General features: G+C 31.4%; 1 protein-coding gene across 2 annotated transcripts; it reads left to right on the top strand.

Annotated features, from left to right (window-relative positions):
• The first annotated feature begins 9,016 nt into the window (after window positions 1-9,016).
• Window positions 9,017-11,515, top strand: LOC137807776 (transcription factor bHLH47). 2 transcript variants are annotated; one of them, XM_068608561.1, is made up of 5 exons: window positions 9,017-9,257; window positions 9,573-9,662; window positions 10,403-10,521; window positions 10,649-10,773; window positions 10,997-11,515. In XM_068608561.1, exons 2-5 carry the CDS (start codon window positions 9,616-9,618, stop codon window positions 11,360-11,362), a joined length of 657 nt encoding a protein of 218 aa, XP_068464662.1. In that variant the 5' UTR covers window positions 9,017-9,257; window positions 9,573-9,615; the 3' UTR covers window positions 11,363-11,515. The 2 variants fall into 2 exon arrangements, with proteins under 2 accessions (XP_068464662.1, XP_068464663.1); XM_068608562.1 differs by having other exon boundaries at window positions 9,031-9,257; window positions 10,359-10,521.
• The last annotated feature ends 5,444 nt before the right edge of the window (window positions 11,516-16,959 follow it).

Raw genomic sequence — 16,959 nt, forward strand, 5'->3', positions numbered from 1 at the left:
TGAGTAAGAGAGAGAGTGATGAATGTGAAAAAATGAAGCGGTAGTATTAAAATTTACATTGCTTTTTGATCATTCTGATTCTAAATCTCTGCCATGAATCTCGAGGTTTACTGCATCAATGATTAAGATTTTTCAGAGAGATGGGGGTAATAGGACGGTGGGGTCAAAACCTTATCGGTTCCAGGTGTTGGCTCAGGTGGTGGGGTCCGGCTGCTGGTTATTGCCCAAACCAATGTACAATGTCACTGACAAACAGGTGGATCATTCTCCATCTTCTGTTTTCTTTTTTAATTTTCTTTTCGCCCTTTTAATGGAGCAGTTGCTGGCATCACAGAAAGATCCATGGTGAGTCTTAATGACCCTACTGAGATATGCCCCACCATTTCATCAATCAGGACCCTTCATTTTATGGGCCATGCTCCTCCTATTCAATGCATGATTGGGTCTCTCTCTGCCCACCAAAGGGAAAACGTGGAATCTCCAGTTTCATGCTCCCTCCTTCTTAAATTACTCTCTCCCAAAACCCTTTTCAAAACTTACTTCTACCACGTAGTTACACTCTAGTTACTCCCTCTTCTGCATTTGCAACACCAGATACACATAAACACGTACTGTAAGACTATTAACATATCTGCAACTTCTTAAGAACATCACTTATCATTTTAATATTTTTTTGCTTTTAACTTTTTTATTTTTTATATTTTCTTAATGGCATTATTTATTGTTGTATGTTTTGGAATCTAATAATATCCCCTCTCTAAAATAATAAGGAACTTCTATGGTGAAGCAATTAAAAATTGGTAGGGAAGGGAAAGCAGGATTAGGATATTCCCTCCACTATAAACTTTGTTCTGCACAATGGGATTCGAAGGCAACTTTACTTATGGAGATCATGTCAATAACACGAGTGTAAAGCAGCTATCAAAATATATATAATAGTATATATGTGCTTGTTAAATCATAATCGGGGAAGCCCACATCTGATTAACATAATCTGCTACTTGATGAGAATGGTCAATGGAATAAGGTACCTTGGTGAGGTTCCAATTATGGGCACAAAACAGTAAGCTGATAACGACACGCTAAGAGGGTTCCCACCTAGCGTTAGCTAGCTAGAGCTGTAAAAGCAAATCATGAGCCTGATCTGACTAAATTAGCTAGAGTTTCTCGTACGTGCCACCGCTTTGCCATACAATCATAAATCGGAGATGAACTTATTATCTGCATGTAAAACATAATTGAAAGTAGTGCACTGTAACTAACGTCTTGTATTAAAGGAATAGATGAAAGATCGTTGCTTCTTTCAGTTGAAACACCGTGCACTTACAGCTTCAACGTTTCTGCTGTTAAATTCCAATAATCATATAGATTAGATGAAGTTCCTGCATAGGATTTCAGTTTGCCGTAGTGAATTGCATTAGATAAGTTCATAGGCAAGTTTCGAGTAATTTTACGGGATGATCATAAAGTAAAATACATGAATATCTAACGAAAAATAGTTAATTGGACATGGGAAAGAGCTTTCTCTCTTTCGACACTCACTTCCACTTGTTTCTCCCTTGCCATGGAGAGTAAACCCTTCGTTGCACCACTTCCTCCCTCCACCAGGTAACTCCATCTTTTTTCGTTTTTCCTCTTCCTTAGTTAGTTTGATTTAGAAAGGAGTTTTCTACATCGATACTTAATTACATCCAATTGTCAATCCAAGTACAAATCCATCAAGAATAATATATCATTCAGCTGTTTCTGTTTTTTGTTTTCTAAAAGTAATGCCACCTATTTCTGTAATTTAGGTCCATTAGGTTTTAATTATTCAAAATTTGTTTGAGGATAACAATTTTACGATTTTGATTTATTTATTTTTCTATCAATAATAAGAAATTAAATAAATTGAAATGTTCAAGGAATACTCTAATCGTATAAAAGAACAACGAAGAAAAAAAAGTATAAAAAAGAACATTAGTTAATTCTTAGAGCACACATTCTATATAATATGAAATATCTATAACGCATCTTAGAATCTTAGAGCACACATTCTAATATGAAATCTAGAACCATTCTAATATGAAATATCTATAACACATCAACCATTCTAATATGAAATATCTATAACACATCGAACCTGTACAAAACTCCTACTCTACCCCCAAAATACATACAGGAGCATATTAAAACTGAGACTGCTACCATAACAACTTTTTAAGATACCATAACATTTTTTTAAGATTTTGATCTCTTTTTGTCATATTAAATGTGATAAGTAGGGATCTAAAGAGATTAAGTTAATTAATAATCACATATGAACTAATTTATGTCAAGCCAGAATTTTTTTAGTAGTGAGACTCATTTATATGAAAATTTGTTTGGTTAAAGGGATACTTTTTTTAGCTGATTTAAAAAGTTTCTGGAGTCTAGTATTTTAAGCAAATATAAACAATTTTTTTAGTATTATTATATATATATATATATATATATATTTTTTACTTTTTTTAAGAATTAAGCATGCCAAGAAAACTATTACCAAAGTTTCTATTTAGGTCAATTAATTTTACCAACTTTTTAAAGACCTTAGGATTTTTTTTTTATATTTTAAATAGACTGATAGACAAGATTTTAATACCACTTAAAGTATATCTTTAAAATATATTTATGATATAAAAATAGATAAAACTTAGACCTACTTGAACTTTATTTTCCAACAAAAGTCTTCACAAGCCAATCGATCTTTCCATATCTAGTGTCAAATATATGTTGATTACTAATATTTTTCTACATGCAAATCTTATAATATATAACATGACACTTCCTTGTTTTAATTAGTATTATATTTTATACATTTATCCAATTACTTATATTTTAATATATATTTAATTTAAAATATTTAAGTTACTGGATATGATAGACTCGAGCTAACCAACTTATTATTGATTTGATTAATTTGAGATCAGATTTTTATAAAAAATTGTACAAACTTAACTTAAATTGAATTATTTAAATCAAATTTAGTAACAGGTTTTGTCAAATTTGATATAGAAGTATTTAAATCAGTTTTGGTAATCAGTTTAGTCTAATCCGAATCCATATATACACATGGAAACTCCTTTTTTTAAAATATTTTTAAAACAACTATTAAAATTTAATAGACTTTAGAAGAGAAATTCATGGTGAAATAATGTGTAAAAAAATTCCAAAATAGTTTTCAAAACAAAAAATAACAAACTTTCTTATTGTCACCATTATTATTAGTGTAAGTGATTCTTATTGTAAATATACCATAATCATTAAACGAATATAATTTTGAATGGAGAGAAAATCAAATTACGAGACACCTTTTAACACTGTTCTATTTCATTTTATTGCAAAAAAAAAAAATAGTATTACATTATGGCGTTAACATATTATTTTTTTTCAAAATATTAAAATACCAACGTATTTGTTTCCCTTTTATTATTTTTAACACATTCAAATCGTAGAAAACATACCGTGAGTATAAAAAAATGAGCGATGATATTAGATTGCTACTGAAACAGTAATTGCTGGGCCCGTGAAAGTGATGAGGACTTGCAAACACCCTAGCACTCGAATAAGTAACAATTTCAACAGAAGATTTAAAAAAAAAAAGGTTACTGTTCAACAACAACAACCATCTTATACTCGATGTATGTCATCACTTTAAACCCCAAGTAAGATCATGAGCATGAGTAAATTAGCCAAAAAATTGTAGTCCAATTTGAATGGGAAATTAGGAATTGTGTCAGTGGTTTGTGCTGCTGCAGTGTTGTGCTTCCAAACAAATTTGAGATACTGGAGTTAAACGGGTATCTCTCTATTATTGTGTCCCCACATCCTACTGCTACAGATCCTTATCTCCTTCTCCATCCTTATTAGCCATATATGTATCAGCATCTTTATTGAAATGCCACGCTGTATGAAGCAATTGGTTAAATCAAAGCTACACTACACGCACAGTTTTTAGTTTGTTATTTTGTGTGAGAATTAAAGCTTTGATTTGTGAGATACTGACATAAATATTATTAATGGTGGTATTGATTAAAATGTTGAGTGGAAAATAGGGGCAGGGTCGTACCCATTGTTGGTCTTGCTCACATGGATCTGAATCTAATAAGTGACATCGTACAAAGAGGCACAGGATTGGTCCCCCTGGGTAAATGTTATACCCCAAAAATATGTAGCATGAGTTAGACCAGCTAGGCCACCAATTGTGAACAAAAGTGGCTTCCAAGTTACCTGCTAAGAAGCAACAGATTCTATATATTTGGCCCATAATATCCCTAATTCCCTTGTTTGGGCCCAGAAAATCTCTTAATCTTGGGATGGTTTCTCAGAGGGAAATATGATAGACGTTGAGCCACCACCATGTGCTTCCCTACTGCCGTTTAGCCTACACCTTGGTGGTTACTAGTTACGACACATGTAATTACAGGTCTAGACCCACCACCTTCACCTCCACTCTTCTTTTCTCTTTCTCTTTCTCTGTCTCTCTCCTGCTTTCTTATGTTTCCACTTTCTTTCAACATCTTGCCTACCACACACAAATTACTCCTTTTCCATTTATTGCCTTCCCTTCATTTACCAACATTATTTATTAACTTCCCACCATTTATTAACCACCAAATTCCTCTCTGTTACTGTAATACTACTATATACCATTCTTCCTCAATCTCAGTAAACAATCCTACTTTTCACAAGCACATAATAACTCCAACTTATAACAGATTCATCACCCCAAACTAAACAAAACATTCAAAGTTCCTCATAGCTAAACTCTACTCCACCAATATTAAAATCACTAAGAATCATAAATCAATTGCAACAGCTGTCGGCAGATAAATGCTGCTCAAGCATGTGTGTTCTTTACTCTATTGCCTCCCTCTCATTTGATTCAGTCTAAGCATTTTGTTTCCATTTTAAATGATATTGATGAAGCAGCATTCTACAGTTTTTCTATAGTATCCTTCACTATTTATTGTAAAGTACGAAATCAATGAAAAAACATGGAAGAAAGAGAGTCCAATTAATATACGAGATATATACAAAAATTACATAATACTCTTCATAAAGTCTAAAAGTTAACTTTCAATACCTTCAACTTTAAACAAAATGAGGTGAAGGAATAAATTTTAGGCTATTGAGATTGGCTATATAAGACTGACTTTAAAGTCTCTCACTCTTCTTTAATAAGCTTTGTGAAATCAAACTCAATTTCTTCTACATGCCTTCAAATTAACTGAATGATATTTTATACGAAACTCCTAGTTTAAAAATAAAAAAACTCAACCGAGTCACATCAATTGAGGACGAATTATGATAGATTGATATTTTTTTTTATTTCATGGTCTCACTTGATGTTAGATTTACAATAAAAATTAGGTAGGCAGTTCTATGATTATACCTTTGAGTTTAAAATAGCTATGACACTCTTGCTAATGATTAAGAAAGTTGTAATATATTAAAAGATATTGATGAGGGATTATATTTTAATCGCTTTTTTTTTTCATGTATAAAAGGCATATAGTAAATAAAATTAGTAAACTTCCTTTATGCTTTGTTTGTTGTTGTTGTTTTTTTTTTTTTTTTTTTTCTGTTTGATGCATAAATGTCTATCGTTTTTTTTTTCTGTATCACATGTTCCTTTCACAAACGTTTAACATTGATATGTTGGAGATCCTCAGCTCTTTTCACAAGTGCCTTCCACTGCTTTGTTGGAAATCATCTATCCATGTGTATTGAAACCTAATATGGTATCAGAGTGGGTAAATCTCGCTCTACTTCTGCTATTTTTTTCTTTTCTTTTCTTGTTAATTCTTATTTTTGTTATTCTTGGATTTCATTATTTGGTTTCTCATGGAGGAAACAATCAATACCGATCCAGACGCTTCTCAGAACTCATCTAATACCTATTATCTACATCTTGGAGAAAATCCATAAATGATTTTAATCAATATACAAGTTTGTTGATGGAAGTATTCTTGATCCTCAATCTAATTTGTTTTTACATGAGATCTGAGAAAGATGTAACATGATGGTGATAACATGGATAACAAGAACAATGAATGCTCAAATAGCCTAAAGCCTTGTCTACATTGTAAACACAAGAGAATTATAGGAATATTTATGTGAAAGTTTCTTAAAGAGTGATCACTTTAGGATTTTTGACTTTTTGTAGGAGATACATTCTAAAACATAAGGAGAACATAGTGTTACTAAGTTTTTTACCGATTTAAAAATCCTATGGGAAGAGCTGGAGTCCTTAAGATCTACCCTTTATTGCGTATGAAAAATAAAATGCAGTTGTGCCCTAATCAAGAATATTGTGAAGCATAGAGAATCAAAATACATATTATGTTTTCTGAAAGGGTTGAATGTTAGTTTTGTTACGATGGAAACGCAGATCTTGCTCATGAAACCTCTATTAAGTGTTAACCATATTTTTTTCTCTCGTTATTAAACAAGAACGCCAATTAACTGGAAGTGCAATGGTGAATAGCAAAATATTGTTGAATACCTCAAGCAATCAAGCAATCTGGAAGGTGCATCATAATGGAGGATGGAAACCTCAAGATAGAGGAAGAACTCGAAATAATGGTAAGCAATGTACTTTTTGTCACAAGTTGTATTATGATAGACGAGTGCTACTCCAAATATGGATTCCGTTTATGGTACAAACAAAAGAATGAAAGAGCTGAGAGAAGGTTGTTAATAACAGTGTTGTGAAAAGAACTGTTAAGTGTGATGAAACTGATTAAGAAAGCCAACAATTAGTCACTGTCAATGAAAAAAATAATTTTACTCAACATCAGGTACACAACATAAGGTGAATAATTTCATCAGTGAGTTATCAAATGATAATTAATATAAAAGGTAAAAAATAATACTTTGGATTTTGGATACAATCATGTTAAAAGCAAATATGATGATTTCAACATTTTCTACTATAGGAAAGAGTCTAATTTAGATATGAAAAAATGTACTATTTTCACCCACTATACATTTTATATTTAAATTTAGTGTGAGGTATATTTTCACTATTTTCTAGCTGTTGAAGAAATTAAAAAAGGTAATATTAATTTGAGAAAAATAAGTGAGTTGGATAATAGTGGAAGGGAAACATGATCCTGTGGTTGCGATGGGAGGTTGGTTAGCACACGCTTGGGAAAATCCGTGTAGCTTTGGTTTGATCTTATGCATCCTTGTGGAGGTCACACGCCAGCACGTATGGATACGTCTTTTGCACAATTCTCTAACACATTCTTTTTTTTTTCTTTTTCATCATTTCAACAATTGTAAGCTAAGTTTCTCTTTTACCATACTATGTTTTTAGTGGTAGGTTAAATTCAAGAACTTCCATTAAAAAATTAAACACTGTATTTTTTTTACACAAATTAAAAGTATATATGTGCTCAAAACTAAAATATTAGACCCTGACCATATGTTTGGAATATAAAAAATAGGTTCAAAATAAGATAAATTAAAAAACGAATGAAAGGAAATAGTTGATAAATAAAGTAAAAATATAAGTGTTTGATTTAAGGAAAATAAAATAAATAATAAAAAATATTTAACTAATTAAATTTTATTGGTAATATCAAATTGGCACTAGGTTATTCTTTTAGCTGTATAAAAGACATTGATTTCAAAATTGATTATGGGTGAAATTGCAAAATCCAATCAGCACTAAGTAGAGATAATTTCCGTTCATTCAAATTAATGAAAAATAAATGAAAATACGTGGGATTCATATTTTTTTTTAATGTCTAATATTTCTAATTTTTTATTTACGAAGTACACTGTATTTTTCTATATTCTAACTATTTATTTTCTTTCAACTCTAGTTTTCACAATTTCTTCCATAACACAGGATGCAAAAGTTTTTAAAAGTATATGAAGCATCAGCAGAATAAACCTTTTGGGCTCTAAGGTCATTCTTGAGGACGTTTCTTAGTTTTATTGCAAAGACTTCAAGGGCTTAGCTGCCACTCTGCTGGGATTTTGCATTCTGCACCCCATAAAATTTAACTGCACCCTTATATAATCTAAAAATTTATTTTTATCCTTTAAAATTGTACATGTATTTTGGAATATATTTTTTGTATTTCTAATTTTTCCTTCCATAATATATTATTTTTATATTTTATTTAAATTAATTTTAAACACAATTAGTTTATTTTAAAGAGTATTTTTAAATTTTAAAACAAATAATTTATTTAATAGAAATAATATTCAACAAAATTAAACCTTCTATAATGATGATAATATCTCATATATTAATACTAAAAAATATTTACACTATCATTGTTAAATTTAAAAATATAAATATTTTTTAATTTGACAGTTTATTTAAGCTTAAGGTGGCAACATCTATTTCCTTACAATTTTAAAAATAACAACATAAAATGTTTAATTTTATATTTTTAGCATTTATAATATTTTTATAAACATATACATTATAATATTTTTTAAGACATTAAGATTTGCTTCAGAATTTGTTCGTGCGGATGTAGGAGAGGGGAGACAGTGATGGATTGAAGAAGCTGATATGAAATTATTTGTGAATTTTCTTTTAGTATGTAAAGTGTTTTTTTTTTTCATATTGATGGTAACAAATGAGGAAAAAAAATAATCTTAACATGAAGTCGAAGATTTAAAATAATTTATTATACAGAAATAATAAATGTTTTGAAGTATATTTTATAGATAATTAGTTAACTATAATTAATAATAACGACAAATAATTAAATTAATATTAAATGTAATAAATAAAGCCATATAATTTTTTAATTTATTTTTGTTCTCTTTTAATTTATTAAAATGGTACTTTTAAATAATTACTTTTTTCACATTTTCACTCTCAAACAATCCATCCAAAACACAGAAATGTGAATACAGTACTTTTAAACAAATTAGAGTTAAATCAGAAATAAAGAAAGGCATGGAGAAAAAAATTAAGAAAAGTTAGTGGGTTATAATTTAATTTTGTGTAAATAAAAAATGTTGAAAAGAAAAATAATCACGTGGAGAACTCATTGGTGGTTGCTGATTGCAGTGAACGAGCTTGACCTGGCCACGCGCCTTCGTGTGACATGTGCCCTTCCGCCACACTCCATCGCGACAACCCAATCCTCTTTTCTCTCTCTTCTGCCCTAATTTTCATTTTCCAACTATCTTATTTACTCCAAGCTCCATCCTTCTATTTCACTGTTCCAATTCTATTCCTGTCCAATCTCCCCCGCCATTAGGTAAGCAAAACCACTTTCTCTTCTGCGTATCTGCAATCTTTCTCTTTTCTTTTTTTTATCCTCTGAATTTGTGGATGCTCTGTTTGGCTGCTATGAATTGTGGAAATTAAAATTGGGAACATGGCTTCTTCTTATTTCCACCGCTTTATCTGATTGGATTGCTAGATAGGGAATTGATTGTATCAGGAAACATGGATTTTACTTTGGTATCGGACTCTAAAAGGAAAATTCGATTTTTTGGGGTGTTCAATTTACCTGTCCTTGCTTCTTATAAAGGGAAAACACGCAGTATTGAAGTAGTTTTGTTTTCTCCAGTTTAGAAAATTTTGAAATTTTGTTGCTGGAAGGCTTTGTTCACATGGGATCAGAGAGTGTGGCTCCGGCTGTTGAGACATCAAAAAGCAGGTCAGTTATTCTAATGTTTTCATGAACAGGCAATGATAGTCTGATATGCCATTTCATTGTGATAACTGCAGAAACAAGATCTCGTATGCTCATGATGTTTCTTATTTCAAATGAATGTAATAGGGGCTGGTAGTTTTTTCACATTGCGAATTCCTTTTGTAATTCTTTGGTTCAAATTTATATGAAGAAATTTACTGAAATGGTCTGAAACATTTGATCTATTGATTTGATGCAAGTAGAAATATAAAATTTATTCTTCTGTGTTTAAAACTGTAAAGCTATTAGTTATTTGCTCTGGCTTTACTTGTTAGAACAAAAATTAAATTTTACCAGAATTATTGATAAAAAGCAGTGGAGTCCTGGATAAATTTCTCAAATAATAACTTGTAAGAAATGAAAATGCAAAGAAAAAAAATGAAGTTTCTTCTAAAAATTAAAATTAACTTATAAAATACCTAATTTATACAAGTTCTTCACGTAGTTTTTCCAAAAAAAATGTTTTTAATTTATGTTTAAACTATCTTAATATATGGGAGAAACTTAATTTATTTTACTTTCTCTTATAATTACATATTGATAAGTGTATCCACACAGGAGAACAGTACTAATAACTACATTCTCTCTTCTCTGGCATGACTATTTTATGTGGAATTACAAGTTCATCTCTTGCATGAGTAGTTTTATGTGGAATTACAGGTTCTTCATCTGGATTCAGTTCTTGTAAACTTGATTTGCTTCAGGTCTTCTTCTGGTAAAATGAACCAAGGGAAAGTCCCCAGGAAAATTCACAAGGCTGAAAGGGAGAAAATGAAACGTGAACATTTGAATGAACTCTTTCTTGATCTTGCCAGTGCACTTGGTAACCTCTTGTTCCACCATCATATATCTTGAATATGTTCAAACTTTACATCCTTGGTTTCTAGTACTCAACATGATTTTAAGTGTTTTTTATCTTCCTTTTCTTGGATTTTTTTTGGTGAGGGTAGACGTAAATGAGAACAATGGAAAGGCTTCTATATTGTGTGAAGCTTCTAGGTTGCTAAAAGACTTGCTCTCTCAGATCGAGTCCCTCAAGAAAGAGAACGTCACACTCTTGTCTGAATCGCATTATGTAAGATTGAGTCTCTTTTTCCTCCTTCAGTTTTACCCTTTTGGGAGTGCTGCGTCTTAAATAGTATGTGGATGTCATGAAATACTTTATATTTACTTAATCTTTCGGCCAGTTCCTCGAGCTAATTAACATCTCATCATATTTTTTAAATTCATAAGTTGATGTAGTGTCACACTGTATACGTGTATCTCTTTGAATTTGACATGATTCCTTCCTTGGGCAGGTGACTATGGAGAAAAATGAGCTGAAGGAGGAGAATTGTAGCCTAGAAACTCAAATTGAGAAACTTCAAGGAGAGATACAGGCAAGAGTTGCTCAATCTAAACCAGACCTGAATGTACCACATTCGGAACTTGAGCCACTGGAGCAGTCAAATTTTCTAGGACAGAGTGTCCAATTGCCTACCATGGAACCTAACTTGCAGCAAGGATCTGCAGTTTTGCTTGTCCCTTTTCGTCCTGATCTTCAAGCTTCTTTTCCAGCTCCTAATGTTAACGAAGTCGCGCCAAATTCTACTTCTGTTGTCAGTAAACCGCATGCTAGGTATCCCACAGCAGCAGATTCATGGCCATCACAGCTGCTTGGATAGCAACCAACTTCAATTTAATTTGTATAGTTTCGGTATTGGTTTAATATGCCAACTAGCTTTCCCGATAGCAATACCTCTCTGGAGTTTTCATGTATAAATTATATATATATTCAATGATCTAAGAGAATCTCACTCGTTTGCTTTGTTTTCTTATGGCAGAAAGCCACTGGTTACTTCTAGAAATGTATTTGCGGTTCTTTTCCTTGGGACCACGTCTGATGAATGGACTAATCTATTCTCGGATGCAATGTTTCCTTGACACTTTTTTAAGAAACTTTTTCTTCCACGCTTAACATGCGAAAATTATTATTTTAAGTTTTCATTTCTATTATCATCTGTGCTTTCGCTTTCAAGGTTGAAGGATAGAAAAAACTGGGTATTGGATTTGCTTATCAATGAAATACAAAATGTTACTCGAGTGCAAGCTAGTAAGAGTGATAGAATTTAATTTGAAGCTTTTAATAGTTACACTTTGAATGAATTAAACTAAACTGTTAGAAATTAAAATCATCCACCCATTACTAATTTATGTCTAGCTAGGCTTCATAGGAGTTAGTTATTCAAATTGTTACTAGTTTGAAGTAAGAAAAAGACGTTGAATAAAGATATTAAGAAATTATTTAAATATTTTAATGACAATTTAATCAAAGAGGATGACAGTGAGGTGGGGTGTAAGTCTCACTTTTCCATTCTCTCTCATTCCTCTTTTATGTATATATTTTTTTTTCTGGTGTCTAGAGAGTATATATAGATCATACCTTACTATTTCAAATATTAATTAAATAAGTTTTTAAAAAAATAAAAATCACAATAAAAGTATCATTATTATGGATTTAATGTCAAACCATACATATTTTCTTTTATCTAATGTTAAATATTTTAAAAAAATTATAATAGTATAAATCTCAAATAAGAATTGGATAAAAGTTAAACGATTATAGAAAAGAGTAAAAATGATCAAATGTGTACCTTAGAAATAAGTTATGAAACTAATAACAAAATAAAAATTAATATAAACTTTTTTAGGTTACATATAAATTAGCAATCTAAAACGAAAACAAGTATGAGAACGTTGACCGACATTATAATGAGTATGTGAATAGGGTGAGTATGTACATACTCATCCTTGTCTCTGTATCCAAATTAAAAGATCGGATATTACCCATACTCATAACCGTACCCATTCAATGTATGAATTTTCCATTAAAATCAAGATGATTCAAACAATATTGACGACATGAGTTCATTTGTCATCCTTATTAATTTCCTTCGAATCCATATTAGTAAAAATTCTAGCAACTTTACATCAATTTTCTTGTGGGGAGAGACCTCAACAAAACTCAATAGTTGAGAGAAAACACCAACACCTATTTAATGTGTTTCCACTACTCTCTTTTTTATCAATAGGATCCCTCCATCCTTACTACAATAGATATCACCTTATCAGGTTTTATATGAATTCAAACCTAATTATCAATCATTAAAGACTTTTGGATGTTTGGCTGAGCAACTTTTCCCTCTTCTAGAAACAAATTTAATCCTCATGTCATTCAATCTATTTTTGTTGGTTATTCTACTAGCTAGCTACAAGGGATACAACCTGTACAACCAAGAGACCAAACAATTTTTTATTTTAAGGGATTTCTCTTTCATGAAACAATATTTTTTTAAAGAAATGACTTCTTCTAGAGATTCTTCCTCCTTTATTGATGATATGATAATTTTTTTGCCCCTTATTGATGATTTGCCTTTAGAAAATTTTGTAGTTCATCGCTTATTAAAGTACATGAAGTCCACTCCAGGTCAAAGTCTCTTTTTCTCCATCAACAAAAAATTTCATCTTTCACAATATGTTGATGCATATTGGGGCAGTTGTTTAGATACCGAAAAATCAATCACTGCTTTTGTGTTTTCTTTGATGATTCTCTAATTTCTTGGAAGTTTGTCAAAGAATATACTATATCCAAGTCTTTAGTAGAATCATAATAACATGTTTTATAAGTGGTCAATGAAGTAGTTTCAATTATACAATTATACTCTTTTGTAATAACAAATCTGTCATGCACTTTACCTTTAATCCCTCTCACCATAAGACATGAGAGGTCCAAACATATAGATATCGATTGTCATTTCATTCATGAATTTGTTCAAAAGTAACTATTGACTCTCATTCATGTTAGAATTGAGCATCAAATAACTGATATATTCACAAATGCACTTTCTATTGTTCTCTTCAATAGTTTCATTGACAAATTGAGAATCATAAACATTTATTCTCTAACTTGAAGGGATATCAGAATGAAATATAATTATATACAATCAATTATTTAATTTTCAGATATTATGAATATCATATATAATCAAATATTATATTTTTGTTTGTTCATCTTGTTAGTATGTTTGTTATTATATATAACTTTTATTATTTTTAAACGAAACATTTGATTCAATGAATTATTTTTTCTCTTTCTCTTTGTAATGCAAATTGTTACTAAACTTTTTCACTAATACAATCATATTAATAAAATAAAGTTGAGTTCTATCATATTGAAAAATAAGATCACATAAAAAAAAACGATGGCTTGTGATAGTACTAATGAACTTAACAAGCCCATTACATCTTTGCATCTCATAGTAAAACTACAAATAAATGAAATTAAGTTTTTTTTTCAAATATTAAATTTTGATACATATCATGCTATATTATTTTTATAATCACCTCATCTCATCCATCATTAACTATATTATATTGTGTAGGTTTCTTGAGTTCGTGACAATAAGTTTTAACTTGAAACTTGTGTTTTGCTTTGAAAAACCACAGTTATTCAAATAATAATGATCAAATTACAAATAATTATTGTATGCAATTATTGTACGTTATTGTACATTATTGTACGCAATTAATTTAATAATGATAGAATCTCATCATTAGTGATCCCTACATAATTATTGAAACATTTATTTTATAGAAACAAATATATGGACTACCGATTTTCTACAAAATGTCAAACCTTTCACGAGAACGATCAAGAGGTTGTTCGTCAAAATTCTTACTTTCTCGAAGATGAAGATTTGGCCAAAGCACAAGATTTGTACATTAATATCAAACGTGTGAATGTTGTAGAAGGAGAGTTGACCAAAGTTCGGTACAGGAAAAAATGGTAAAGATCGTCATAAGCGTCTATATAGATGGGATACTAGACATTATAATGAGATATTTAGTGAAGGATTTAAAGCATGACCTCAGGGTCATATTTTCGACTCCACTTACTATAATTTGAAGGACTTTGTTCATCGTGGATGTGGTCATCTTGATATTCCATCTAGTAGACATGCTTTTGTGCGTACAACAAGCAACGGTTCTTGGACACCAACGCCTCCCAGTGCCATCCTCCCTGCAGACTCTCAGGTTGAATATTACCGGTATGAAATATTTTCGTGGATTTGCTTGTAAAAAAAGAGTATGTTTTCATGGAGGAATTGTTGAAGATGGATGAAGTCTCTTCTCTACCTAGTGTTGTGTGTGTTTGATGTAGAAAAATAGCTAGTTTGCTTTGAAGTTTGTAATAGGTTTAGTAGGCTTGTAATTGTGTAAGGTTGCCTTTTGCTGTATGACCCATTCTAGATGCCTAACCAAGTCTAGATCAAGCACATGATCTGGTTAAAGAGTTTTTGAAAAGCTTTTAAAAGTGTTCTTAAAAGTTTTAAATCAGTACAAAAAATAAATCTGTTTTATGGAGAAAGAATCGGTTTATTTCTTCTCTGTTAAAAGACTTTTCTAAAATTCTGTTAGGGCACCACAGGTAAAGCTTAGTTAGTTATCTCAGTTAAAGCTGAGTTGGCGGTTTTCACAAAATAAATCTGTTAAGTTCAAAAATGAATTTGTTGTTTTCATAACTGCTTTTCAACTGTTTTTTGAAAAGAAGTTAGAAACTGTTTTCTATATAAAGAAAAGTCTCTCTCACATGAAAAAGGACTGAGCAATTACGTTTTTGACAGAAATCAAACAATTTCCATGTGAGAAGAAGGATTGAAAGATTTTTGAAAGGTTTTCCAAAGAGATTTTCAAGTGTGCTTGTTCTAGGAAACCTTTGATCTTGGTGAAGGTGCTGGTGCAGTTCTGCAGCAAATTGAACTACTGGTTTTGAGTTCTTGCATCTTCTTTTCAGGTGTAATCTTTCCTTAATTCTGTTTTGTAAAGGTGTAAATGTTAGTCACTCCTTGATAGGGTTTCTTGGAGTGCAAGGTGTGCTGAAATAAGGTTTTTCAGCATTGTTGGTGTTGTTCTTGTAGTGTTCAAGAACTGCTGATTGTAAGTAATTGGTACTGTTTTTAGTGAATTCCACCTTGGGGTAAGGTGAGACTGGACGTAGCTCTGTATGAGTGAACCAGTATAAAAACTTGTGTGCCTTTCTTCTCATCCCTACACTCATTTCTGGTTTTGCTTAATTCTGTCAAGAACTAAATCTGTTCTTTTGAAATTGAATCTGTTAATTCTGGGTTTAAGTAAAAACTGTTCTTCAGCTTTCTAATCACAAACAAGGCAGTTGTATATGATGGTTTAAGTGATATGTGAACAAACAGTCTATTCATTAAAATCTGAGAAAGAACCATTCTCCTTAGAACCTTGTGTTGAGTAAATTTGTTTGATTTCTAAGCATAATTGTATCATTCATCCTCATAATATTCAGCTGATCTGACTCTGTTGTAATTCTCTGTTAATCACAATTCTACATTGAACAAATTCAAATTGTGCTAGACTGCTCTGAAGAATCAATCTGTTTCATGCAAAAACAATCTGTTCTTTTTGCCTCTGGTATACTGAAAATTGTGTGTTCCTGCGAAAATTTTATAAGCTCAATTCACCCCCCCCCCCTCTTGAACTTAGACACTAATAGATCCAACAATTGGTATCAAGAGCTAGGGCTTGTATTTTGCTCAAGTGCATGCATGATGTCTGAGTTTAAAATGCCTTTTGCTGAAGGTGCATCTATTAATAGACCTCCTATGTTTGGTGGTGTTAACTATGCTTTCTGGAAAATCAGGATGAAGATCTTTATGGAGTCTATTGACATGGGAATCTGGGATGCAGTGGTCAGTGGACCTTTTATACCTATGCAGGTTGTCAAAGATGAAACAATAAAGAAGCCTTGGTCTGAATGGAGTGAAACCGAGAAGAAGAAGGCCCAATATGACTCCTTAGCCAAGAATATCATCACATCTGCACTGAACATGGATGAGTTCTTTAGAGTCTCTCAATGTAACTCAGCTAAAGAGATGTGGGATGTACTAGAGGTGACTCATGAAGGAACTGATGATGTGAAACGGGCAAGGAAGCACTCACTAATTCAGGAGTATGAGCTGTTCAGAATGCAAATAGAAGAAAGTATTGCAGATGTGCAGAAACGATTTACACACATTGTAAATCACCTCACTGGCCTTGGTAAAATCTTTGACAAGGAAGAGCTTAACATAAAGGTACTAAAATGCCTTGATAGGAGCTGGCAGCCTAAGGTAACAGCAATCTCAGAATCCAGAGATTTATCCAAGATGTCCACTGCTGCACTTTTTGGAAAGCTGATAGAGCATGAAATAGA

This window comes from Phaseolus vulgaris, chromosome 3, assembly GCF_000499845.2.
Source record: "Phaseolus vulgaris cultivar G19833 chromosome 3, P. vulgaris v2.0, whole genome shotgun sequence".
In the NCBI taxonomy this organism is placed as follows: Eukaryota; Viridiplantae; Streptophyta; class Magnoliopsida; order Fabales; family Fabaceae; genus Phaseolus; species Phaseolus vulgaris.

Bases quoted from the DNA above. Each gene is read 5' to 3' on its own strand.
- LOC137807776 (XM_068608561.1), top strand. From the start codon at position 9,616: ATGGGATCAGAGAGTGTGGCTCCGGCTGTTGAGACATCAAAAAGCAG. The intron at 9,663-10,402 runs GTCAGTTATTCT...GATTTGCTTCAG, and splicing joins GTTGAGACATCAAAAAGCAG to GTCTTCTTCTGGTAAAATGA. The intron at 10,774-10,996 runs GTAAGATTGAGT...TTCCTTGGGCAG, and splicing joins TCTTGTCTGAATCGCATTAT to GTGACTATGGAGAAAAATGA.